Source organism: Carya illinoinensis, chromosome 9 (assembly GCF_018687715.1).
Source record: "Carya illinoinensis cultivar Pawnee chromosome 9, C.illinoinensisPawnee_v1, whole genome shotgun sequence".
NCBI lineage: Eukaryota > Viridiplantae > Streptophyta > Magnoliopsida > Fagales > Juglandaceae > Carya > Carya illinoinensis.
The window spans coordinates 37,117,866-37,145,840 of NC_056760.1; the positions used below are offsets into that span (position 1 = coordinate 37,117,866).

At 37.9% G+C, this 27,975-nt stretch overlaps 2 protein-coding genes across 7 annotated transcripts; one reads left to right on the forward strand and one right to left on the reverse strand.

Annotated features, from left to right (window-relative positions):
• Positions 1-6,117: 6,117 nt before the first annotated feature.
• LOC122276596 (MDIS1-interacting receptor like kinase 2-like) lies at positions 6,118-13,160 on the forward strand. 6 transcript variants are annotated; one of them, XM_043086441.1, is made up of 6 exons: positions 6,118-6,465; positions 7,010-7,361; positions 7,453-7,663; positions 7,773-7,841; positions 9,230-9,482; positions 10,576-10,713. In XM_043086441.1, exons 1-5 carry the CDS (start codon positions 6,213-6,215, stop codon positions 9,464-9,466), a joined length of 1,122 nt encoding a protein of 373 aa, XP_042942375.1. In that variant the 5' UTR covers positions 6,118-6,212; the 3' UTR covers positions 9,467-9,482; positions 10,576-10,713. The 6 variants fall into 6 exon arrangements, 5 of the variants coding, with proteins under 5 accessions (XP_042942375.1, XP_042942374.1, XP_042942372.1 ...); XM_043086440.1 differs by lacking the exon at positions 10,576-10,713 and having other exon boundaries at positions 9,230-9,775; XR_006228900.1 differs by lacking the exons at positions 6,118-6,465; positions 7,010-7,361; positions 7,453-7,663; positions 7,773-7,841 and adding exons at positions 11,561-11,654; positions 12,276-12,369; positions 12,573-12,618 and having other exon boundaries at positions 9,342-9,482; positions 10,576-11,481.
• An 8,353-nt stretch (positions 13,161-21,513) lies between these two features.
• Positions 21,514-23,756, reverse strand: LOC122275240 (exocyst complex component EXO70H1-like). Its single transcript, XM_043084223.1, has one exon. It carries the CDS (start codon positions 23,565-23,567, stop codon positions 21,636-21,638), a length of 1,932 nt encoding a protein of 643 aa, XP_042940157.1. The 5' UTR covers positions 23,568-23,756; the 3' UTR covers positions 21,514-21,635.
• Positions 23,757-27,975: the final 4,219 nt, after the last annotated feature.

Below are 27,975 nucleotides of genomic sequence, written 5' to 3' on the forward strand. Positions count from 1 at the left end.
GGTGACAATGCTGCACAGGTCACAACCCCGTAAACCATCTCCAAACACCACAAACAAGTCCAAAGACTCGTGATGGAAAAGGCGTGTAGGTTAGAAGACCCCGCGACCCATCTCCAAACACAATAAACGAGTCTTGATTTTGCCCAAACTATCACGCGGTCATGTAGTATAGTTCAGGGAGTCGGAAGAAACATTACAAGATGCAAACTTAAGGGAAAAGATTAAAAGACAATATGATGAGAATTTGAGAATTCTACCTAAAGTACGCAATTAAATTGAGATTAGGGCACGGATAAAAGGGTAAGTAAAGTTTCGGGTTTCAATCAATTGGATCCAATACTCTAAATTTTTCAATCCAACTATGTACACAATTAAGAATTATAGCACCAAATTCTTAATTGGAATATATGACATTATATGCATCTATTTTCTCAAATTTAATTCTAGAATCTATTCTCCCTTAACAAACTACAGTTTTCATGTATAAAAAGAAATATTAGATCTAAAGACGACCCTATGTTTACAAACAATAGTGCAGTAGAAGATCACATCAAAGGTATTAAAAACATGTTTAAGTCACCAATATATATTCATAATCCTGTAACTCAACCAAATTAAACCATAGCAAGATTTAATATAATTTTCTCAAACTTATAATATCTAACACAAATATATAATTGAATTTTAGAATCTTAAACAATAAAGATTAATCTATGAATTAAAATAAATTAAAAGTATTTTCACCAATCAATTCCAGCCCTAGGTTTTATCCAAGATTTAGTTCTCCATGGGAGAACTTAAAAGGTACAAAATATATATATATAATTTTCTTCTCTATTCAGATTTGCCTCTTGTGCCTCTCCTCACCTTCCATTTTGTACTAATCATATGCTTATATAGGGTAGAAAAGAAACCCTAATGTCTTCATAATTCCCGCATAAAAAAATCACCTAAATTTTAGGACTCATCTTGGCAACCACATACATACTTCAGGAGTTTGAATTTAGAAATTATTATTAGAGACTAATTTATATCTATTTAAGATAGCTTTCCAAATCATCAAGAATCGCATCAATACAATGTGTGAGTAGAAAGTTACGATCAAAATACTAAAGTATGTCCAGGCTATCTCCTAGTGAATTTCAGACTTGAACTTCTTGCGGTTTCCTTTTGTGATTTTTTTTCTTGATCCAAATTGCTCTCAAATCCCATGAAAATCCTCATTTGAATTTTACTGGGCTTTGACTTACTCTTTTATAAACTCTGAAATAAAACATAAAAATCTATTTAGGAGTATTTCAAAGTAAATAGAAACTCAATTCAAGAATGCACATTAATTTTTATGATTTCTATTCACATTTTAGCATTTTAGTCTAATAATAGGGCAATTAGAGTGTAGTTTTGTACACTCATCAAGTCCAAATACTCGTAGTGAAAAAGGCACGCGAGTCGCAAAACCCCACAACCCCTATCCAAACCTCACAGGGGCAAATATAAAGATCGTGCAACAAACACCCAAAAATCTGAGCAATGACACAAATAAACGCAAATGCAAATCACAAAAGCATCCCTACATTGTCTAATGCAAAATCCATGCAGTACAAAAGATAACAGATACAAAAATTTCTAAAAGGATAGGGGAACAGGGGATCTGGCATCTTTAGACGGGGTAGCTCGAAAAGCGTTTGGCATTGTGTCGTTCCCCAGTGTGTTGACGAACTGGCGAGAAGTCTGATCGGGCATGAACGAATCAAGACTCAACTCTTTAGGTCAACATGAGGGTTCGCTAGCCCTATAGCTATAGGCAAAGGCATGATCACAGACAGACCTGGCCACCACAATCTGCGGAGACAAATGCACAAGTTGTTCCTTGGAGGAGGACAACGTTGATTTTAGGTCCAATATTTGTTGGTCCCGTCTCTTTACCTTTTTTCTGACATACAACAGGGAGTTGTTCAACTTCTTATGATTTGCATCCACCCACTCTCGGTCCTTCTTCATGGCGGCATGCCTTTAGGAGAGCTCCTCCAAAGTCCCCTGCGCTTCAAAAAGCTTGAGTCAAGCATGCTACTGACGCTCTTTCAGTTTTCACTATGGTCTCTAAAAGCCCGATACAGCATTGCTTAGCAACCACCAGCTCCTTTTGGAAGGAAGTTAATTCCTTATAGAGGCTAGACAGCTGGGCCCGGGCAGAATCCATCTCTTCCCTAAGAAGCTTTAACTCAAAGTTGTTCTGGATGTTGACCTCTCTTGCTCGCATGAGCTCGCTATGAAGGTTAGATGCCTCATCTCGATAAATCTCCACATCGCCCACTAGTGAGTGAGCGTAACCATCTACTTTCTCAAAGAGGGTCTCTAGTTCAACCTTCTTTGCTTTCCACCATTCAAACTCTCTTTTTTCTTAGAATGTGACAACATGTCTTGATTGCAACCCTTATTCAAGCTCATCTCGACCCGCAACGATCCAGGCAGCCAGGTCATCTACGTCGTGCAACAATCAATGTACATATGCATGGGAAAAAAAAAAGTAAGAGAGAAAGGGAGAGGCAGGAAGGTATCGGAGAAAGAAAACCTCACAGTTTGCAAATCGTGTCCTTGACAAACTAGCACCTAAGAGGGGCAGAAGGACCTAGGCGCCCCTCAACTCGAGGCTCTGGTGCAGGGTCATGTTGGGACATAAGGGAATAAGACCCCACCCTTAGGGGAATAGCCAGTCTCCTCAACAGAATGAATAGGCTCCACTATCTCAGACTGGAGAATAGGCTTCTTCTCTTTCCCTTCACCCTCAGAAAGAAAACTTTCCTTATGAGGGGAAGATTCCCCTTCGCCCCTAATGGTTTGGTCGAAGGGAGAAGGGATAGACACCCACTCCCCACTCGTGTCCAACTCAGTGGGCGACCTCTAGAGGCTATAGTAGGTAGGGAGCTCAGGGTGTTTTCTCCCTCACCATGATACTTCTGAGGGCTAGGGTCAGCCAACTCTCTCTGATCTTCGCCTTCATCCTCGTTAGTTGTCAGTGAGGTGGTACCTGAGGGAGCCGAGGCGCCAAGGCCTAACGAGAAGGCAGCACAAATGTCTGTTTCTTCATCTTTCCCACCTTCCTCGAAGCCAATTGGGGAGATTAAGGGAGCTCAAAAGAAGGCGAGTGGGCCAAGTCACCAAACTCCTGAGAAAGGAAATCTAAATCAAAAGTGGTGGCCAAGTCGCTAAGCGCTTGGCCCATCAATTCGTCAGGGTTGTTAAGGCCAGGAGAAGTCCCATGTGACAACGATGGTCCAAAGACAGGAAGTGGCATTGACGAAGGCGACACATTAGCACTAGTAGGAGCCTTGGTGCCACTTTAGCTTTGAGTCAAGGGTGGCTAGGGCATATTAACACCCCCACGACGAAGGGCATCTTCCCCCCTTGGGTGGTAGTAGGCTCCAAGCAAGAGCGTTTGTTTGTTTTCTTAGGTTGTGAAAGGGCGAGCCTCTTTCTAGGAGGTGCCACCATTTTAGCCATAATGATGGCGTCCTCATTCTCCTGAACCCAAGCGAGGACCATGTCAACGTGAGCTTGCTTTTGCCTCAATGAAGTGACGGTCACTACTTTTTCATTAGGTACTTTTTGCCAATTGGAACTAATAGGGAATTCGCTCCTTTGAGCTTCACTACTAGGAAATTGCCAGCTTTGACCCTAAATGAAAAGGAATTTCTTTTGCCATTATTTGGCGTTAGAGTGGCAAGACTCAAATCTCGCCAGGTGTCCATAGTGCATGCAGAAACTACAAATGTTGCCCAATGAGCCCCTGATCCAATAAATTGTCAAGAACTCTCGGGTGGTCAAATTGGGGTACTCTTCCCTAACTGGTTCCAAGCCCATTCACCAAATGATACAACTAGACAAAAGAACTCTCCAAGCATGAGAGTGAAGTTGAGCAGGTGCCAAATTTAAGAAGTCAAGAACATCACGAACGAGGTGGTTGAAAGTAAGTTCTTAAACCATGCACAAAAGTACTACAAGCTAGCATGGCTACCTTCTCAGCGAAGCCTTTTTCGTCAACGGCACCCCGATAGGGGAGTACAAGAATCACTAAGTCAGGGATCTTGTAAGAGTTCCTCATCTTAGTGAGATCCTTGGTGGTGAGAACAAAGCATTCTAGGGCTGACGAAGTAAGGAACATCCCTCTGAATGGACATCCTTCTAAATGGACGATCTTGAGGCTGATGAAGGGGTGTCTTGAGTGGGAAGTTGTGAAGAGATTTCCTAGGCCATTGTCAAAGAAGGCTAGGGTTTTTTAACAAGGGAAGAAGAAGAAATACAAGAGGAAAAGTAAGCAAATGTGAAGAAGGAAAAATGAATGATAGCGGAAGGATGACGGTGAAGGAATAATGGAGCGACGGTTACACATTCAAGTAAATAAAACAATAGGGGACTGAAAGCATCATCATTGCATGATCTAATGATATAACAGAAAGGAGAGGTTGGCTAAGAAAGAGGGACGCATGTCACGAAAATGTCACTGAAGTTTGAAATCTTCGAGGCTTGGGAAAATGAATCGCCAAGGGGGGGGGGGGTGTTCACTAGACTCCCACGCAGAAAAGGCATCCTTCAAGTTCCCATTAGATGATTGCCATGTTTGTCCAAATTTAGCCGTTATAGCTCACATTTGATGTCGGTCAATTGACAAGCGGGATAGCATCGTCAACAATTTAATTCTCTCATGCCCTTGCAAAGGGAATTAATGGGGTAACTGAAGGGACTCGTGTAGCCCTTGATAACAAGCAAGCCTAATATGGTGGCCCAACCCAACTAATAGTGAGGATTAAGTTGTTGAAGTCTTAAGACCCATACGGATCCATCTTATAACCACCAAATGAGTTGGAATGGATAATTGACCCAATAAGTTGGGATGAATCCAACATTTCTGAGATGAGCATCACATCAAAAGAACATGAAAATAAGACCCAAGGGGATGATCATCATTAGTATCTATCATTAACTACCTACACCTATATATACAAGAAGTAGGCAACATGTTCAGGTAACAACTCATTTTGATCACTATCTTGGTGATAACTTATTCAACATATTACTGACCTAGGAATCAGAAGTGCATTAGATACACCAAGTTACCATCTTTGTTTGTTGTAGGTAGAGGGTTTCAGTTGACAGTAGAACAAGTTCGAAACAAGATGAGATGGGACGAGTGAGAGGATTTTGCCATCCAAACCAGACATAAAGCTGAGAATTTCAAAAAAGACTTTTTATAGTTTTATTATAATAATTCAACATTCTATTTAAAATGTTTTGATAATTATTTAAAACTAATTATTCAAACCTTGTTAAATAAAAGATTATTTATCAAACTTTTTGTATTGGGTTAATTTTAAAAGAGTAGTCTAATCATTTTTCTAAATTTACCACTAAAACAATCACGCAGAATAAATAATTCTCATAAGATTTTTTATTTTTTTGTGTCTTTCAATTGTCCCTAAATATAATTTTTCTTTTAACAATACCATAGATAAAAAGATAAATACATAGTAATATTCTTTATTTACCTTTTAATTCTCAACTCAAGATGAAGCCAAGTGTTTGACGGCAGACGGCAGGAGCATACACATGGCCTTTGGATTCTTATATATTATAGAGAAATGCTTGTGTGCCTCACGAGTGGTACCCCTAAAGTATACTATTTAATTTTTTTTATTTAGTAATTAAAGAAATAATTTTAAGTGTATTGATGTATTTTTTTATTTTTTTAAATATTTAAATTTATTAAAAAATATGAAAAAAAAAATCTTATCAATCTGTTTGAACGATGCACTCACCGCTCTATATTTTATGAATTTTATTAAGTACAAATAAGTTCGTATACCAATTCACACATCAATAATTTTTTTATTTAAAAAAAATATAAAAAAATTTTAAGAGAAAAAAAGATTTCTATTTTATAAAAATTATTTTATTTTTAATTTATATCATTTCATTAAATAAATACTTTACATATAAGTATCTGAATCGGTGCAATTTGAAAATTATTTTTTCCATATTTTATAGTTTGAGTTGAAAATTGATGCGACGTTCATGTCGGTAACAAACGAATAATACCTCTCACTTTAAGTGTCGGTCGTTATCATGCAAGACTGCAACAATGCGGGGAGAGAGAGAGAGAGATCTTTTTCGGTTCAGTTTCAAGTTTCAACTAAATCTAGAAACGACTGCAATTAATGGGGAACGCCAACGGCCATTCCCATTCACACCGTTACGGCTCCAACGCTCCGCCTCGGTTTAAATATAGTCCGTCCAATCACTCTTCACAAATCCCCAGGTCCACTACTTCACATGCCAACAACATGGTCTCTTTGCCTTACGCTCACGTCGATTCCAGCCTCCGTGCCCTCGCCGGCCAAGCTGAGGGCTTTGGTCGCCTCGCCATCGGTGGGCTCCACGGTCGCCTTTACCACGTTACCACCTTAGCAGGTCATCTTCATCCCTCTCTTTACTTGTCTGATCGTGTATGTTATCAGTTATGCCTACTTTCCTTTTTATATTTTTAGCATGAAATTCGGATTCTGGCACATGGATGGTGTTTTTAGATTTGATAAGCTTAACTGCTGCGCAGTTATTAGGATCTTCTTATATTTTTTATGGTTTAGTAATCTTGTGTGCTTTATCTAAGTTTCTTCTGGCTTGTTTAATTTGTAAGTAGTTCGTTCCTGATGATGCAAAATGGGAAGATCAAAAGTTTGCGGGTTCTTCAAATTGATTGCGTGATTTTGAGATTTCGCTCATCAATGCTTGTGATTAGTTGTCTGCACATTTTTTGTTTTTAGCAAATGTTGAATTCGGCAAGTGAAATTGAGGTACATTCGATTTGGTATTCCCCAACCAGATTATTCACAATTTGCAAAATTTACTGGTCATTGCCTTGTTAAAGTCTTCACTATGAGGGTTCTTCTAGAGTTTCCCTATAATATTCGTTTGATGTGTTCTGCTAATTTAACATATTTTTCCATCTGTGTAGATGATGGACCAGGATCACTTCGCCAAGGATGTCGTAGCAAAGAGCCACTATGGATTGTCTTTGAAGTTTCGGGCACCATTCATCTCTCTTCTTACTTGGCTGTGTCGTCTTATAAGACCATTGATGGCCGGGGCCAAAGGGTTAAATTCACAGGGAAGGGTTTGAGGCTGAAGGAATGTGAACATGTAATTATATGCAATCTGGAGTTTGAAGGCGGTAAGGGTCCTGATGCTGATGGTATTCAAATAAAGCCTAATTCAAAACATATATGGATAGATCGCTGCAGCCTCCGTGACTACGATGATGGACTTATAGACATCACCCGAAAGAGCACAGATATTACTGTTTCTAGGTACGATCAATTCCTTGTTTCAAAAACAAAGTTAAAAAAAAAAGTTGTAAAATGAATAATAATAATACATGTTTTCAAACATTGGCTTCAGGTGTCACTTTTCACAGCATAACAAGACAATGCTCATTGGGGCAGACCCTTCTCATATTGACGACAGATCCATCCGTGTGACCATCCACCATTGCTTTTTTGATGGGACCAGACAGCGGCATCCTAGAGTTCGATTTGCCAAAGTGCATCTGTACAACAATTATACCAAGAACTGGGGCATTTATGCTGTTTGTGCCAGTGTAGAATCACAGGTGCAATTTTATAGCAAATTATTTTATCTGTTAGTTTGAATATTGAAGGTTTTAATATGTTTCATCGTCTGGGAGATTAAAGATCCTGTGATCTATATTTTGGTACCAGATATATTCCCAATGCAATATATATGAAGCAGGGCAGAAGAAGGTGGCATTTAAATATCTCACAGAGAAGGTATATGTCTTTGTTTTGTTTTCAACCTAGTACATTTCTGAATTCAGCTTATCATTTAGAATTTTTGGTTAGTTCAACTCTTTGATCATACTTTTTTGAAATAGACAAAAGAAAAAAAAAAAGCAACAAAAAGGCCTTAGTTGGGAACTATGTATGATAAATTAAGACACTTCACACCAATTAGATACACTTTTGCACTGAGATTAGAGATGGATATGCATGCCACTGGCATTTCTATTTTGAATTTCATGTCCATTTCCTATGCATCTGCATGTTTTCATCTATTCTAACTTTCAGTGTTTTTTTCATCTCTCACTCACAGCCTTTCTTATGTGCTGTAGGAACAATGACTAATTATGCAAGTTAAGAAAGCTTGGCTTCGTCCCTACATGAATGACCATATAGAAGTATCACACAAGCTTCCTTGCCCTCTTTTTCGTTTCCTTTTCCATCTGAAAATGGATATCGTTCAAAAGTCCCTTTAGCCCTTCGTATTAATCAGTGAGATTAAGAATCTAGGTTTCTAGAAACCATATAGCACCCGATCCTTCAAACAAGGAAATAATACAGGAAAGAGCAATAGATCCAATGAGAAGGCCCTCGATGCCCGTAGGACAGAACAATAGAAAGAAAATATCTCTGAGAGAAGAGGCCACCAAATATGAACGAAATAGATGATAGATAGACTCCTGCACTTGTTTCAAATTTGAGCATAATACTTTCTCATTTATATGAGTGTATGACTGTAAGTACTCCTTTCAAGCATTATGAAAGAGAAACCCGAAGCCTGACTTTAACCAAGCATATTAAAGACACTCTTACAGCTCATACCTTTGCTGTTGAAGTCAAGTTTTAAGCATACAAGTAATTTTGGCATGCTCCCATGATAAAAGACGACAGAGATCTTGTGTAGTCAATTTTGCAAGCGCGTAAATCATTTGTATCAACAATAGGAATACATTTTCAGACATACTGGGGGTGGCCATTCCCTGCTTTCATTGACTGGACAGTTGTCATTATCAATTAGAGATGATACTGTGTAGATACTGCAAAACATTTATGCTGCTTGACTAGACAATGGAGGAAGCACGACATCATCTGATACTCTTTTAACTGTTGATAATCCATAGTTTTAAAGTGCTGTCCATATTACAAAGTTTTTGCTTGTCAAGCCACTCAGCTAGATGCCATGAAAGAGTGGTCCAAGTTATGTCTAATACGTTATGCAGGCTTAACAACTTCTTAGGCCTCAGTCAATCTTCTTAAAATGTTAAATTTACTGGAAATGTGTGAATTTGTCTATAACCAACGTATTTATCAAAATCTTGACGGTGGAGCTGTTATTTTCATACTGAGATTGAAATAGGTTATTTGTGACATCTCTGTAGGCATCTGACAAGGAGGAGGCAATGACTGGCTGCCTAAGGTCCGAAGGGGACTTGTTCATCAGTGGAACTCAAGCAGGGTTGATGACGGAGAGTGCTGACCATTGCATGTTTCATCCAAGTGAATACTACTCCACTTGGACAGTGGAACCTGCGACCGCTGATCTTAAGCACGTTCTCCAACATTGCACTGGATGGCAGAATGTTCCACGACCAGCAGATCAGAAGGTGGATTCTTAGTTGCATGGAGTGATGGGTTAGTAGCTACTAGCTCAGCAGCCTAATTCGACATGTATAATCTGTAATCTTGACGTTGATGTTTGCTATGGTGTGTGCCTTCCTCTAGGTGAAATGTAATCATTTATATATAATCTTATTTGTATTTTTCAGGTCTTATATTTCGCTGTTCCTTAATTTTTTTTGTGAGTAAATGTTTCAGTATGCTTGGTCCTGTTTTGAACTTATTATCTTTGCCCATGTCATTGAAACTGAAAAGAAAATTAGCTGTTGAAATAGCAATTTGATCAAAAGGGTTAAAAATTTTCATCATTGAAGTGTTGTTTGTACCTGAAAATATTGTATGTAGCCTCTTATAGATCTGTAACAATATTTGAAAGTTTCATGTACTGACATTTTGGTTTGGCTTCCAATATGATGGAGTTGAAACAAATGAAAAGAAATGGGAAAGAATTTAAGGCTAACCTCCTCTCCCAAGCATTGATCAGCCTGATCGCAGATATTAGACTTAGTTAAATCTTTAAGAAGCTAAATAAAAGATTTTAGGTTCAATTACATTAAAAACTAGATCAATCGAATCCATCAAATTCCATAAAAGAGATTATTTGAAAGCCATATTCAGTTCAGATTTTTAGGAAGTTCCATAAAGCAGGGCAAGCATTCGTCAAACCGACAAGAATCCTATCCATTTCTAGTGAAATGAAGTTTATGCTATCCCTTGCTGAACGAGATCGATTGTTTTGTTGCTTTTACCACGTGCATCAGCATTTATGATCAGATTATAATGGTGATAGAAATTGCAAACAAGAACAACCCCGTGAATGTGGTTGAGTCTTTTGTTAAGCTCCTGCCTCTACTTGATCAAATAATAAACAATAAACTAAAACCCATAAATGTTTCTTGGAGGTTAAATGTCCCCTGCAAATTGCTGCAGGAAGGTCGGTGTCTCCTCTGGATTAGAAAAAGACTAATTACTTCCGTTTTTTTTTTTTTTTTTTATTTCAATTATTTATTTTCACTCAAAGTCAAAAGAAATATAAAAAGGATTACAGCTGGAATTCAATCCTTGTTTATTGACTCACTTTCCTCCATCTTTCTGATTGAAATGTCAGACTAAATGAACAGGGCACTCAACCCTTCGACGTTGGCCTCATCAATCATACACTCCAATATGGCATCTGCTGCCTCCATTTCCATCATTGCAGTAGCATGGGTTACCTGCATCTTGTTCTATGGAATTTATTTGGATACTGCGGTAGTTGTGTTTGAGGCAGCATCTGAATCATCAGCTCTAGATCTAGAAATGAAAGCTCTGCAGGAGACTGGGTGGTGGTCAACTACCGATAGCAGCCATAACTCAAGTCCTTGTGAGTGGCAAGGTATTTCTTGCACTGACAGTGGAAGCATCGCACAGATTATATTAGCCAATAGCTATTTGAAAGGTAAGTTGAAACTCAAATTTTCTTCCTTCCCAAATTTATACTTTATTGATCTTCATGGAAATGGACTTCAAGGGAGCATCCCAAGTGACATAGGTACCCTATCAAACCTCGCCTTCCTTGACCTGTCCTTCAATCATCTTAGAGGTGAGATACCTCTTTCAATTGTAAGCCTCACCAAATTAAACAGGCTTACCATTTCTTCTAACAAAATCCATGGTTCCATTCCCTCGGAAATAGGCAACATGAAGAACTTGAATCGCTTGGACCTTGGTTGGAATAAAATCAGTGGTTCCATTCCCAAAGGAATAGGAAACTTGAAGAATCTGATGCATGTGGATCTTAGTTCTAACAATCTCATTGGTTCAATCCCTACTACTCTAGCTGGTTGCTCTAATTTGCAGGAGTTGTTATTGAGCCACAACAACTTAACTGGACAAGTTCTCCATCACTTGGCTGACCTTCATTCGCTAAGTACCATTGAGCTTAGTCACAACTTTTTCAGTGGAGAGATACCCGTTCTACTTGGATATGCAGGCTTCTTATCAGTCTTGAATCTCAGCAACAATAAACTTACAGGCAACATTTCCCTTGCTCTCATTAACATAAAAGTAGTTGACTTGTCATACAACTCATTGAAAGGAAAAATTCCTGACAGTTATGATCAGTATCATCCGCTCGACACACTGATCGGCAACAATTATTTATGTGGGAACTTCAAGGGTTTCCCTTCTTGCCATCCTTCTACATTTGTAAGCAAAATAAAATTCATTGTTCCCATAGCCATTTTGCTTGGATTCTTAGCTCTTGGGGGTTTTATCCTATCTCGATGCATGGTTAAAAAAAGTCAATCTAAGTTTACAGAAACAAGGGATGGGAACTTATTCTCAATATGGAATCATGATGGACATATTGCATATGAAACGATCATTAAAGTAACCGAGGAATTTGACATCAAATATTGTATTGGAATTGGTGCTTATGGTAGTGTTTACAAAGCTGAATTACCTGGTGGCAGAACTGTTGCCTTGAAGAAACTTCATAAGTTACAGGATGAGAACCCAGCTTTTTATAATTGTTTTAAGAATGAGGTAAAGGTTTTATTAGAGATTCGGCATCGAAACATTGTAAAACTTCAAGGGTTCTGTTTGCATAAAAGATGTACATTTTTAATTTATAAGTACATAGAAAAGGGTAGCCTACTTTCCGTCCTAAGTAACGACTTAGAGGCTGTGGAGTTGGATTGGAGCAATAGAATGAACATCATAAAAGGCACTGCACATGCCTTATCTTACTTGCATCATGAATGCATCCCATCAATTCTTCATCGAGATATATCAAGCAAAAATATATTGTTGAATTCTGAATTCCAGGCTTTTGTCTCCGACTTTGGCACAACTAAGCTCCTTGATCATGATTCCTCCAATCAAACCTTGGTTGCAGGCACTTATGGTTATATTGCCCCTGGTGAATTATTCTTTTCATGCTATAATTCTTTCATTTTTATTCATGATATTTTTCGCTCCCACCTAGCAATCCAAAAGTTAATACTCTTGCTAATTGAATAGTGCTGGGTAGTGAACAATCACCTTCTACAAGATTTTATATAAAGAAGAGAAGAAAAAGTATCACATTTCTAATTATTTTTATTTTCTTTTCTTCCCACACAGAGTTGGCCTATACCTTTGCAGTGACTGAAAAATGCGATGTTTATAGTTTTGGAGTTGTTGCGTTAGAAATTTTAATGGGAAGACATCCAAGTGAAATCTTGACTCTATTATCATCATCATCTTCTCGTGCAGTGATGTTAAATGACATATTCGACCAACGCCTGCCACCTCCAGTTTGTCTAGTTGTAGAGGATATTCTCCTTGTTGCTTCCATAGCATTTGCATGCCTATGCACCAAACCAAAGTCTTGACCTATAATGAAATGTGTGTCGCAGAAGTTTCTTTCTCGCAAAAAGCCAATGGTCAAGCCCTTGGATTCAGTTTCACTTTGGCAATTGAGGAACCAAGAAACATATATCGTCCAATCAGGGAGTAGTTCTCAATCATGAAGTGGTTGTTGTTGGGTTTATGATTAAAAAGATTGTTTGGTGAACTTATTTGGATGAAAATTGGTATGTTGATGCCAAAAAAATCGTCTGTACTGAGTTGTAGGAGTGTCAGTTTGTGTCGGGTTATTCAGTTTTGGGTTACCAATTAGTCAACCTTTTCTGATCAAAATAACGAAGGATGTCAATTGAGTTCCGGCCATTCAAGTTTGTGTTGAGTAACGGCTCAACTATCTTTTCATCATATAAATATTTTTTAATAAATTTATTTTAATTATATAATTATTGAGAGAAGAAGAGGGAAAAGGTTTTTTTTAGAGAAAGAAAAACAAAGAAATTGAGTCTTTTTATATCTAGCGAGGGGGAGAAAAGTTCTTAGTGCTTTGAGTAAAAAAGAAACTTGCAAAGTGACAAATCCGAAAATTCCAGTTTCCAAAAAACGTCTCGTCTCGTCTCGTCTCGTCTCGTCATCATTATAATTTTATCAAATTCTCATATAAAATATAATAAATAATTCAACTTTTTCAAATCTCAATTTAATTTTTTCAAATCACAAAACAATAATAATGTTAAAAAATAATATTTTAACAATATTTTATTTAACTTTCATCTTTCATCTAAAATCATCTCATGTCATCTCATCTATGAATCCAAACCTTAATTTGAAATGGATATTACCCATTTAATTTTGAATATATAATATTTTAATCAGTTTACATTATGTCTCCGTTCTATTGCAAGACTCTGTTGAAATCAACTCAGCTAAGTTTAATTTTAAGTTGAATCTAATATCTAAATATCGAACTCTCAAATTACTAAACTCATCTCAACTCAAAACCTATTTACACGTGGAACTTATAATCTTTTTCAACTCAACATATCTTTATATGTGAGACCCACAACCTTTTTCAATTTTTAATAAATAGTACTAAACTTAAATTAATATCTAAACATATCTAAACTCATTTTAGATGAGTCTCACATAACTCACTTAACATATTCAATTTATTACTATTTATAAAGAACTTAGTTCAGCTCAACATCCAAATATAGTCTTGTAAAATAATTTAAATACTTTGTAAAGGACCCATGGATGCGGAAAGGAGGTACGTACATGTATTAGGTTTGGTCTACTTGTTATCACATTGGAGATTTGGATGTTGAGGAGGTACACAACGATGCTTTCACTTATAAATTTAATCATTTTTAGAACACAATAATGAAAATAGCTCATATTATTTTACATTAAATGGATATATAGCAAGCAACCGTTATAAATGAGGCATAAGATAGGTTTTATGGGCTGGGCTCTCTCATTGAATTTTCATACATAGAAGTGGGCTGAGTGGATGTAGTTCAGGCCCATCAGGAGTTTTTGACATACACTGGAAAGTTACCATCAGGAGTCTCTGTTTATATTAATGCAACAAAATACTTGAGCATTTCACGACCAGCGGATCAGAAGGTGTTTGCCATTTTTTATTCCTTGGAATTCAACTCATAATCTCACCCCTAAATATATGAGAGTCGCTGTTATTTTTTATTGGAGCAAAGTTCAATTGCAGTGGTTGCCCAGTTGCAGAAAGTGGCGGGCTAGTGGTTTAAGTTGCCTAATTCTATATTTATTATCTCTCATTTTTATCCTGATGTTTGTTTGGCGTGTCAACGATATTGATCTCTCCGACCGCTGTTAAAATAGATGTGGAACGATATTAAAGACTTGACTATATTTTTTATAAAATTAAATTTATTTTTAATTAAATTACATAATTAAATTGATTAATTGAATTTATTTTCTTCTAGATTATGCAAGATGTTAATGTTCTAAAATTTTTAATGCAGATTCAAATAGCAAAAAGAGAAAAAAAAATGGATAATAAAGCTATGGCCGTAAATAATTTAGTCCGAGTCTCGCTGTTTCCTCCAGACACAAAAACTCATCGCTAGAGACTTGCTCTGTTTCCTCCAGAGGGAGGTGGGCTGGAGCTTCGGTTCCACCAACCTCCCTCCTTCGCCAGCCTTAGCCTCCACTTAGGGTTGTTTTCTTCCCCTTTTTTGTTTTTATAGTTTTCCGTTAGTTTTTTACCGTTAACTTTGAAACTAGGCAATCTGCTGCTTTCTGGTGATCTTAATCCAACACGTGCCCTACCATCAGCCTCCCTGGGCGTCGATCTTCAAGTTGACAAAATAAGTCTTGTCATTTCAAGCGTTGTGTTCGTCTCATGCGCGGTTTATGCCGTGCATGAGTTTCACGCGCCGCCGCGTCTGGGGACGTTTTCTACCGCCACGCGCGGCATGGTTGGGTTTTGCGGCATTGGATCTTCCTGTTCTGACCTTCCACTCCTCTCTAGTTGCAGCGTGTGTACTGCATGCTCCATCACCAATAGTGGTGGTCCCTCGCTGGTGATTTGTCTAAGTTTTCCGATGCTTTCTTATGTTCTCGTTTTCCATAACCAAAGATCAAGTGAAAGTGGTTGTGGTCGTTCCTTCCAGCCGGTCTAGACCAACACGTTGCAGCACACCCCTCCTTACTATGGCTTTTAGCGGTAGTAAGATAGTCTGTTCATCAGACTATTTTAAAACTATCACCAAGAGGTCTTCCTTTATGGGAATGGGGTGGGAGCCAATCTTTTGACTCTGATTACCCATTTTTTTCTTCTTCTTTTGTGTTGTAATGTGTGTTGGATTCGAGAAGACTGTAGGGGACTCCCATCCAGTTGAACTTGTGTCTTACATCCGTTAATTTATCTATAAAATATCTTACTTGCTGAGAAAATAATAATAATAATTTGGTCCGAACTGAAAAAATCGACCGGCAGTCTCGGTCCCAAAATATGTGGATCAATGAAATTCAGTCTGGTCCAGGATCTACAAATTTTGGATCGGACCAGATCGAATTGGACCAAACCCCTATTTATATTTTTTAAAAATATTTTTAATAATTTATTATATTATTTTTATATATTAATTGTATAAGCTAAATATAAAATATAAAATAATATATTCTATCAATTAATAATAAATTATAAATCATAGGATAATTTATGTCATTATATGTAAATAGTTAATACATTAGACATTCATATATACTCTACTATTTACACTTAATTAAAATAATTAGGTTTTTTTTTTTAAAATACCTAAATTACAAGCAAGCATAAATAATCTATGTATAATGAACTTATTTGATATTCACTAACCATATATAAAATGTATGAATTATTAATAATTATGCACACTAAAGAGTAAAGTTTAAGTTAGTAAGTAATAACTATCATCATAAATATAATTATAATAAATCTTTTTTTAATGAGTTGGTTACATAATCACATTAATAATTCATTTAATTTTAATCTGGAAAATGTGAGGCCCCTAACTTCCACGTATGCACCATGATCTTCCTTATGGATCATCCGCACAATCTGGCTGCAATACCACACCGCCAGTAACGACTACCCATGAGACATCTACACGAGCGATACAAAGCTCCGCGCCCAGTGCGTACTATGACCAAACATCCTCTAGTCCCCACCAGCCAAGAAACCACAGAGTTGGCATGATAGCATTATCGTATTGCCCGAGCTTGTTGTCGCCCAACGACAACCCAAGGGATGTCACTTAGTATTTTCTGCTCTCGAGTGACCAGAGCTCCACCGAGATAATGCTCTATCTCGACTTGGGGTCATGATACATACGCACCCAAAAATCTATTACACGTGAAAATCCAGTTTTCAATTTCCAACACATGTATATGCATGCACCATACAATGCAAATGATATGACACAAAATACCCAACAATCCAAATCATCCAAACATAAATTACTCCGTCCTCAAATCCATCCGACCCCCGACTCCTCGGGCTTAGTCCGACATAACCAACCAATTACAATTTATTGTTAAAGTAAAAATATTTAAATCTTAAATGAAATTTAAAAAATATTTACAGCGTTATATAATATTTTTTGAAAGGTTAAGAGGCTGCAAAAGGTGGCGAAAAAGCAACATAACAGTGCAAAAAGCACTGTGGCCATGGGTTGTAAAATACCCACTTTTAAATGAGGAAGAACCAAGACTTGAAATTGATAAGGAATAGCTTAGAGGTGTTTGTGAAACTAGTGGAAGTGGTGGTCGATTGTGGGTGGTGGCGAAAACGGCTGTAGAAGTGAAAAATGACTAAAATGGAGTTGAGCTTTTGGTGGTTGCTCCGGGGATGGATCGGAGCTAGAAAGGGATGGATTAGGTCAGCAAGAGATCAGTGATGAAGTGGTGAAGAAATGATGGTTGGAGGTGGAGCAACGGCAGCAGAACGGCTCAAAAGTCATGCGGCTTGGAGAAGTTCACAGCGGCTAACAGTGGCACTAGGTGATTTGAAAATGGATGGGAGTGTTCACTGGCTGGAGGGGAGTCGAACGGTGGGGGTGGTGACTGCCACGCCGACGCGACGACGGCGCTAGGGGCTGACGAGGAAAACAAGCGGAGAGAGGGGAATGGGACGTTGCGCATGGGAGGGAGGAAGAGTAGGGAAGAAAGAAGAAAAAAAAAAAGAAAAAGAAAGAAGGAAAAGGGAAAAGAAAAAGTGGAGGAAAAAGAAAAAAGGAAAAAGAAAAAAGAAGAGAAAAAAGTGAGATCCAGTCTTTTCAACTTGGGGTCTGAAACTGATCCAACGAAAATAAAATTTAAAATGATGAATTAAATGAAATAATTTAAATACAGTGACTTTATAAAATAAAATATTAGAATTCAACAATAAACTATTTTAAAATAAAGAGCACAATAAAATAAATAAAAATTCAAATAAAAACAGTACAACTCAATATTAATAAAATAAAATAGTTAAAGCCCAACAATAAAATAATTCAAACTATAGAGTAATTTAAATGCGAAGTAATTATTAATATCAAGAAAACAAATTATTTAAATCTCACAACTTAAAAATCATAAAACAATACAACAAAAAATACATTTAATTTAAAATAAGAGAACCACTTATTATAATAATTTAGATAATCTTTGAGTAAAAATGCACATAAATATAAGATATCACAGAAAAAATAATGGAAATCACCGGATCGGACCGAACCGATCTACACCCTAAATAAAGCAGTAATAAAAGAAGTTTAAGGATATTATTATCTTTTTTTCTTTTCTTTTCTTTTTAATTTTTTATTTTTACTACTAATTGATTTTAAGTGAATTGACAACTCATGTGTTTGTTTTATCAAATACCTTAAAGTGTGAGTAAATTGTAAAATGCAATCGGTGATTTCTTGTTATTAGTAAGCTTAATTGAAATCTACAGTCATTTCTTATTAAGTAATACTAATAAATATAAGTTCAGGCGTACATGTCCCATTCAAAGCTTTTTAAAATAAGGCTCATTCACTAGAAAAATCTGTATTCTCTTTTAACTGTATTCTAGTTGTTTTCAAATGACTCAAAACATACTGAATATGTACTTAGAATTATTCAATAACAAAATCTGTAAACGGTCTAAGAAAGCAGATCATTATTAACCGCGTGCATGGATCTTGTCCGCTAGTTATATGTCTACTCAGAACCTTCCAAAGACTTTGAACCGTTATATTACTATTCCCGATCAATAATGTACGCAGTGTATGACCCTCCTAAATAATGACTATTTTAATTATAAAATATTTAATTCATTGGTCTAATTAGCTGCGAATTATGTTTCCATGACGTCAACTATTCAACTTATACTTGGTTGTCAGTCTAATTTCTAAAAAATTCTGTTTATTATTTTCACACACCATATACAATATATAATTTGTTATGTTTTATTTTTTTATCTTACTAAATATGTGTTGTATAGATAATGAGTAAAAGAACTCAATTAATTTAAAAATAATAAAATAAATAAAATTTTCAATAACAAATAAATAAGTGTGGTGTGTGTACAAGTACAAGTACAATTTGAGATGATTAATAATAGGATGATGCTAGGTTCTTTTAAATATGCTTCCTAAATAATAGGATTATTTATTTATTTATTTATTAATGTTAAACAAAATACACATACAAATTCATTAATTGTAATTTTTAAAAATTTTAAAAATAAAAAGAAGAAATAAATAAAATACATTAGAAACATATTTGAAGGGCACCCAAACATTTTTCTTAATAATAAATAGAAGATATATATGTTGTATAACTATATAATTAGTGTTTAAAACTAAGCATGGTACAATTATACACGTAAAGAAAGAATGAATGATGAATTGATAGGAGATCGTGTAAGTATCTTTACATTCTTTTTTTAAAGTATTGAGTAAATTTAAAATTTATGTAAACTTAATAATTTTTTTAATTATAGATGATGGGAGGATTTTTTCCAAAAGTATAATCCCAACCCAAGTGGATGCGGTGTCTAGCCCAAAAGCCAAGCCGAGGCCCATTTGACTCATGACATCCTATCTATAGGATTTCCAACCTCAGGAGAATGCAGATCAAGCCGATACGCAGGGTGGGCCATGGCTCAGAGAGCACCTAGTCTCCCTTACTAGAGATGGAGCAGTACGCCACCTTGATGGGACTCTACAACTTGGCAACCCACCCCCCCTCCCCTACCGGGAGACCATGCCACATTAAATGAGTTTTGGCAAGAGGCACCCCTAGGCTACTAGGGCAAAGCATGGGTCTCCAACTCCAGGGGTAGGTATAAAAGGCCACCCCCCAAACGTCGAGTAGAGGTAACTAAAAAAATAACCTAGTTTTAGAGTCTCCCATTTTTTTCCTACTGACTTAAGCATCGGAAGCTCCATCCAGCTGCCACTCGGTCGCTAGAGTTCGGAGTGACTTTGCGTGTGCAGTTAATAAGGAAGGCCTAAACCCCCAAGGAATCTATTTCAAAAGTATATGAAACACGATGTTAACAATAGATTTCACATTTTTATCAAAATTAGTAAGGAGTCTTAATTATTCTATTATATACATCTCAAAATAATGGGGAATAAACTGGTCAAGACCCAAAAACAATAACCGCATAAATTTTCACCATCTAGATCGGTCACGCCGCCGATGAGACGAAGACGGCGGGCTACTTCCCCAGTCAATTGACTCAATCGTTCCCAAGAATAAGCCAGATAAGTAGTTGCCCACATCTTCAGGAACAAATCTGACATATAACCTCGCATTCCTCTCTCCTCTTTTGAATTATAGGCTTTTGTATCTGACTTTGATACAGCTAAGCTCCTTATCATGATTACTCCAATCAAACCTTGGTTGTAGACACTTACTGTTATATTTCCTTAGTAAATTATATATTCTTTTAATGATATAATCCATTCATTTTTATTCATGATATTTTTCGCTCCCACCTAGCAATCTAAAAGTTAATACTTTTGCTATTTGAATCATGTAAGGTAGCGAACAATCACCTTCTACAAGATTTTATATATAGAAGAGAAGAAAAAGTATCACATTTCTAATTATTTTTATTTTCTTTTCTTCCCACACAAAGTTGGCCTATACCTTTGCAGTGACCGAAAAATGCGATGTTTATAGTTTTGGAGTTATTGCGTTAGAAATTTTAATGGGAAGACATTCCAGGTGAAATCTTGACTCTATTATCATCATCATCTTCTCGTGCAGTGATGTTAAATGACATGTTAGACCAACGTATGCCACCTCTAGATTGTCTAGTTGTAGAGGATATTCTCCTTGTTGCCTCCATAGCATTTGCATGCTTATGCACAAAACCAAAGTCTTGACCTACAATGAGATGTGTGTCTCAAAAGTTTCTTTCTCGCAAGAAGCCAATGGTCAAGACATTGGATTCAATGTTGAGTTATGTATATATGAATTAGCAAGTTAGCTAGGATCTCATTTATTACGTAACACGTGTAATTAGTACTCTTTGTATATAAAGGACAAAGGTTAGTCTTGTACATTTCTAATATTCATTTTTCAATCAACGCTTAGAGAATTTTCCTCTCAATTACTTTCCTTTGCTTGCTAAGCTCTTTAGGTTTTTTGTTTTATAGTTTGGAACTATCATCTTTCCACATGGTATAAGAGCAATCTGATTATCAGTAATGGAGTCTACTTCCTCTACATCCTCTGTCAATCATGCAGATAATTCATCAAGTCTTTATCATCTCAATAATGCCGATAATCCTCGCATTGTGCTGGTTACGCAGCCATTAACTAGAGATAATTACCATGCTTGGTCTCGATCAATGCAAATTGCTTTATGATCCAAGAACAAGCTTAGTTTCTTTGATGGAAGTCTTACCTTGCCATCTAATGTTTCTAATCCAGCATATAATGCTTAGTTATGCTGTAATGATATGGTTTTCTTGTGGTTACTCAATTTTGTATCAAAATAGATTGTAGCCAGTTGTATCTATATTGACACAGCACGAGAACTTTGAACCTAGTTTTAGAGTCTCCCATTTTTCTCCTACTAACTTAAGCATCAGAAACTCCATCCAGCTGCCACCTGGCCGCTGGACCTCGGAGTGACTTTGCGTGTACAGGTAACAATGAAGGCCCAAGCCACCGAGGAGCCGGTCTCAAAAGCATACAAAACACAACGTTAACAATAGATTTCACTTTTTTATCAAAATTAGTAAGGAGTCTTAATTATTCTATTATATACATCTCCAAATAATCGAGAATAAACCGGTCAAGACCCAAAAACAATAGCCGTATAAATTTTCACCGTCTAGATTGGTCACGCCGCCGATGAGATGAGGACGACGAAGACGACGGGCTACTTCCCCAGTCAATCGACTTAATCGTTCCAAAGAGCAAGTCAGATAAGTAATTGCCCACATCTTCAGGAGAAAATTTGACATATAACCTCGCGTTCCTCTCTCCTCTTTCGGATATTGGCCGATACTTGTCATAAAATTTTTGATAAACTGGTTCGAGCTTTGTCGCAATGGACACCTTCATTTCATCTCGGAGGTTCGGGTCCGATACAACGAGCATACCCTGTTTCAGATACGCTTCTTCGAAGCTTGAATTGAATTTCCTGAAAATCTCCTTTGCTTCCGCAGAGGAAATCTTGGCGGTTGGGTTCTCCGGCAGTGACGCGATCACCTTGCCCCAGGCAAGCCGCTCGTATTTTGCAGCGAACTGTCGTACTTTGGTTTCGTGCTTTGAGATCCAATCCTCGCCAAGAAGGTACTGCAAGTTCGACGTACGTACGGTGGAGACGACATGTTGGATATTGTTGGCTAGGAATAGGTATGAGAGAGAAACGTCTTTGTAATGCTTGGCTCTGCCGTCGAGCTTACACAGAAGTACGAGGATCAGCCAAGCTATACGCATGGAGATTGCCGTTGTCGGAGATTCGTCGAATTGTGGACTGTCGAAGTAAGATTCCGGTAATGAGGATTTCGCAGGATGAGGCCAGTCGGTAAAAATGTCGCCTAGGATGTTACTGTAATCAGCAAGGAGTGAGAGGTAATTCATCGCCTGCAGCGTCACAGGGTGAACTCCGCCGTCGTGGACCAGCGATTTGGACGAGTCCTTTTGGATCGCTGATTCGAAGTCCGATAGCATTGAGCGCACCGACTCGCCGAGACGGATAAGTGAGGTGATGGCTTGAGATAGGACGCTAGCAGTTGAGTCGAAAGAGAATATAGACTCAATCTCGGGCCAGTTTTCAGAGATCGCGGTGTACATGTCGAGCACCTGAAAAATTTTCTCGGGAGATTTCTTGCTTTTGGCGACGACTTCGGGGAAACTGAACAGAATAGTAGCTCCTTGTTTGGAAATCTCGGTGAAGCACGATTCTCTGATGGAGTCCGAGGAGGAGAAGACGTGGTCGCATAGTATTCTCTCACCAGTGAAGAGCGTCCTCATGGATATTTTGACTGCGTCCAACCAGTTCTTGATTTTCAACTCGAGCACTTCCCAATCCATCTTGTTGATTAGCGAGGAGCTCAGTTTCTCGACGCCAAGACGGTAAATGCCTTCATCCACTATAGATTTTCTGATGATTTTGTAAATACTGACGCACTCTTTGGCATAACCGGAGGAGATCATGCACTCGGCTATGGACCTCAAGTCCGCCATGGCAATGGAAGAAACCTCCTCAACTTCCTCGATGGAAGCCCCTGCAGGGCGCACGTCGTCGTCGTCGTCTTCTTCATAATCGGAGATGCTTGATCTCGTGGAGGCGCGTGAGGATCTGGCGGACACGGATTCTGGATCAAGGTGAGCCCGGTTCATGGAAAGGATCTGATAGAACTCCTTCTGGAGTCTCTTCATGGCAATCTGCATTAGCTTGTGAGCTTGCACGAGCTTGTCGGAGGAAGAAGAATTGTCGGAGACCAAGGCGTGCATGGCTTTCTGGAGATTGTTAACGCGGTGGATAAACTGCATGGCCTCCGCCTTGCTCTCGTAGAAGAGAGATGTAACATTGGCGTAAGAGGAGCTGTCCGGATTCCATTTGGTGATCAAGGCGGCGGCGGCTTCAATGGACTGGTCGATCATGGCGGAATCTAAGGAGAAGCTTGAGGAGCGAGGAATAGGGCGGGTTGAATCGGAGGGTCTCGATGAAGGTGAAGAGTTGGGAGAGAAGGAGTAGGAAGAAGTTTTGGAGTGAAAGCAGAGGCTCCTCATTCCCTTCATCGGCATATTTAGTAGCTTCTAGATGCAGTGAGTGAAACTCGATCTGTTTGCTTCCCAGGAAAATAAAAAAGGGTTGGGATGGTAGGGAGAGAAATGAGAAGTGAACAGATCTGAGCTCTTTCTGATCCTCGGAGCGTTGGACTGGGTGGGGATTTATATAGACATGACCAGCAGCAACGACGCCGTCGGTAGAGATGAATTGTCAAAGGGTGAAGAAAGCAAGGAAAGAACATGTTGTTGTGTGTGTGTGGGCCCTGGGGGGTTGGGTGGCGGGGATTGACTTCAGATTAAGTACATACAAAGACTTTATAGACCCACGTTAATTGAAATTTGACTCCTGGCTGGGGTTTTTACACGTGTGTGTTGTATCTTAATTCCGTGTCTTTTCTTTCTTTCTTTCTTTTTTTTTTTTTTGAGCAATTTTCCTGAGTCTCTATTTTGCTGACCGATTGATAATGAAGTAATACAAATTCTAAAGACATTAATTTTGCTGCGTATGAAGAAATTGACAATAGGCATAAAAATTATATGAAAACTAATTAAATTTAGCAAAAGTCAAAAATGGAAATAAAATTTCGAAACCTGATTTTTGTTCTTGAGAAAATGGAATCTGTGAGAGGGCAAAAAATAGTTAAAGAAAAAAAATCAGATATGTCAGGAAAAAAAATTTTAAGAAATTACCAACGAAATAACCTCATTCCAATTATATAATAATAATAATGTTAAAAACGATTTAATTCATTTTTTCGAAGAAGATATATAAAGTAATGCGGGCTTTAATATATTATATTAACAAAACATGGTTAATATTAACGTTAAACATAAAATCAGCTTTGAATTGCCATGAATACTTCAATATCTATATTTATTTACATATGATCGGCTTTTAAAAAATATGTACGATCTTTGATAATATGGAAATATCAATATTTGAGAAATTTTTGTTAAAATTGTAGAATTTTTTTATGGTTCTAAAATATTAGAATTTATTTTATTTAGACTTTATAAATCTCCAAAAATAAAAAACAATTATGAAATTTATAATGTAAACTATAATCTAACATATCAAAGGTTATTTTGTTTTTTTAAAACATTTATTAACAATTTGTGAATTTAGAAGAAAAAGAGGATTACTATAGACTACCTATAATAAAATATTTAGATTCACTACTTTTTAAATTGATATAATTTTCAAATTAAAGGCAAGAGAATAACAATTGAGGCACAGCCCATGTGAAAGCCCAGTTAGAACAAACAAAGCCCAGCCCCTACCTGAACGGCATCATTTCAGCATCAAGGATGTCGCCATGTGGTTGGGTTGCATTGTGATTGGGCTGCCTCGGGGTATTGACCACCTCATGCAGCAAGAACGCCGATGCCAGACGACGTACGTGTCTGGTTGGGATGCATCGCAGTTAGGGTTTGTCTGTTGTTTGTTGGGTATGTGTTCGATTTCTTTGTTGTTCTCCTCTAGATTCTATTTTTTTTGTTGGGTCGTGACCTGTGGCCCCCTTGCTGCCACCATGTCAAGGCCACATGGCATCACTGTGTGGTTGGGGTGCATCGTGGTTAGGGTGCCTCAGGGTATTAACCGGTGTTTTAAATATCGTGTCCTACAAGTTGATACGACCAGTATTTACCGTGCCGAGCTAGTGACCAGTGCATGGGAGGTATGTGTTTCATACCGGGTCAAATACCAGCCATATTGGTACGTTTCTATAGATACAAGCCAGTTTTTGGTGTACCGGCCGAAATTAGTAGATTTTGTAATAATGTAAAAATTCTAACTTTTTTATCATTTTTACTCTAATTCTCATATCTGAAAACTATTTTCTTAATTTTTTTAATCAACTTTTCTCGAGGACTGGAAATCAAATCCCGATTATGTTTACGTGATGAAGATGAGTGATTATTTTTTTAAAATAGTTGGATTGAAAACCTATAAGTACTATTGAGTTTTATAAATATGTGTTTCAATTTTTTAAAACTAACATTGATGTTATTTTAAAATATAATTTATATATATAATTAATTTATTATATATAAACTATCCCTTTACGATACCAAAAATAGTATGGATATCAAAATAATTTGTTCTTGTACATTAATCGAAACAGCCACTAAAACTGTATTCAAAACTTTATTATCGACTCTTTAGCACGCCGCGGCCACAACCACACCCACATTTTTGATATTTGCAACCACGCCCACATCTTTAATATTTGCATGTGAGCAATTACGTTCAATGGTGAGACCGTCCTTTACATATGCTATATAGTCAAATATACATCATGTGTATGCATTAATTATTACAGGATTTTATAACCCAATGGATGGAGTATAGATTTCTTGTTGTCCCGTTAGATGATCGAGCATCTACCACACCAGGAGTTGTGACTATATAATATATATATATTTATTTATTTATATGCTCCTCATTTTTTACTGACTGAGTTTGAGTACGTACTTCCATCGATCCCATTTGAATTGTGGCTGTTTGATTTCAGATTCAAATAGTACTGCAACCCGGAAGTGTAATTTCCTCTCTTTTTAGGAAGGTGAGGTTTTCTCTCTAGTGTTCTGAGAACACAGAGTTTTCTCTCTTGAACTTAGTTCGAAGAGGCTGGTTTTGGGTGTGTCTTGTAGAGGACAGGTTTGCTATAAAAGTGCTGATCGTATTTCACAAGTGTTATTGGTTGGTTATTCATGGCAGAGGAACTGTCGAACCTCTGTGCTGGTCTCCGACTCACAGAGGAGGAAAAGCAGGTAATCCAAGTCCCAGTGGAGGAAGTTCTTTTATCCAATGAAAAGAGCAAGAGATGTCTGGCTGCCCTTGTCGTAGCTGAGAAGGAGGTTAATAAAGGTGCCTTTCGGGCCACGATGTGTAAAGCATGGAAAGTGGAGGGCCAGGTCTTCTTCAAGGACCTCGGCTCCAACAAAGTCCTGATAGAGTTCCAGGAAGCCTATGAGAAGGAAAGGGTCCTGGAAGGAAGACCCTGGTCTTTTGACAGGTCCCTTGTGTGCCTATTCAACTGTGAGGGGTGTTTGGCACCGAAAGATTTTGTGTTTAAATTTGAACCTTTCTGGCTACAATTGCACGACCTTCCCTTTGCAGGCATGAACAAAACCATGGGAGAGAAGGTTGGGGCGGCAGCTGGAGAGGTTCTTGCAGTAGATGTAGATGCAGGTGGCATGGCTTGGGGAAGCTATCTAAGAGTCAGAGTGCAACTGGACATTACAAAGCCCCTTATCCGTGGCAAAGTCCTGAGCATGGGAGGAAAAAACTACTGGATTCCTTTCCAGTATGAAAGGTTACCAAATTTCTGTTTTAAGTGTGGGGCAATCAAACATGAAGCACTGTCGTGCTCTAGACCTCACTCGGGTGGAAAACCACGAGAGGAAGCTGCCATGCAGTATGGATCCTGGCTTAGAGCCAATTCCCAACAGAGAATGTCACAGTTTTTTGGCAAGAGAGGAGGTGTTTTTGAGAATTCAGGAAGTTGGCGCCAAAACACATCTGAAGATAGTAGGTATGATAGAGATGGGATGGGACAGCATGATCTGGGCAAGCACGCAGCAGATTTTGAGCAAGCCGATATGGGGAGCTCTGACAACTACCAACTCAGTGGACCTTTACACGGCAAGAATAGCAAGTACTACTCCAACACCCAGTCTGACTTTCCCAACACCCAGGCAAGCTGTGATAGCCTTGGGAATACACACGTGACCAAAGAGGGTGCCATGGACCACGTGCATTCTAATTTAGTCCTACCCAACCAAGGCATGGTTACGAGACAAGAAGGTTTGCATAATATTAGTCCCCTCAGAGACATCCCTCAGGTCAGTTCTCCCTCTCAGAACTCTCCCATTAAACAAGTTAGAATGAGTCACCATAAAGGACCCACGTGGAAAAGAAGAGCTAGGAACCTGGGCAAAAAAGGATCACAGGACCTCTCAAAGGTCCAGGACCCTCCTGATGTCCCCATGGATGAGATCAATGCTAGTAACAGTAAGAAAAGGCCAAGCGAGGAATGGCATGGACTCATTATGACTAGAAGGAGAACAAAGCAAGCTAAGATGGCAGTGGCTGGTGTCCAGCCCTGCCAATCCCCATGAAACACTTAGCTTGGAACTGCCGAGGGCTTGGGAACCCTCGGACAGTTCGTGAACTTCACCTCTTGGTGAAGGAGAAGAGCCCGGATGTGGTTTTTTTATGTGAAACTAAATGTAGAAGGGAAAGAATTGAGTCCATTAGGGACAGGCTTAATTTTGAATCCTGCTTTTCAGTGGATAGTATTGGCAGGAGTGGTGGTTTGGCTTTTATTTGGAAGAAAGACTTGGAGGGTGAGTTAGACTCATACTCACATCACCATATTTCCATCTCTGTTAAATCTGATATCACAAGCAATAAAAT

Bases quoted from the DNA above. Each gene is read 5' to 3' on its own strand.
- LOC122276596 (XM_043086437.1), top strand. From the start codon at position 10,581: ATGAACAGGGCACTCAACCCTTCGACGTTGGCCTCATCAATCATACAC. The intron at 12,370-12,572 runs GTGAATTATTCT...CTTCCCACACAG, and splicing joins TTATGGTTATATTGCCCCTG to AGTTGGCCTATACCTTTGCA.
- LOC122275240 (XM_043084223.1), bottom strand. From the start codon at position 23,567: ATGCCGATGAAGGGAATGAGGAGCCTCTGCTTTCACTCCAAAACTTCT.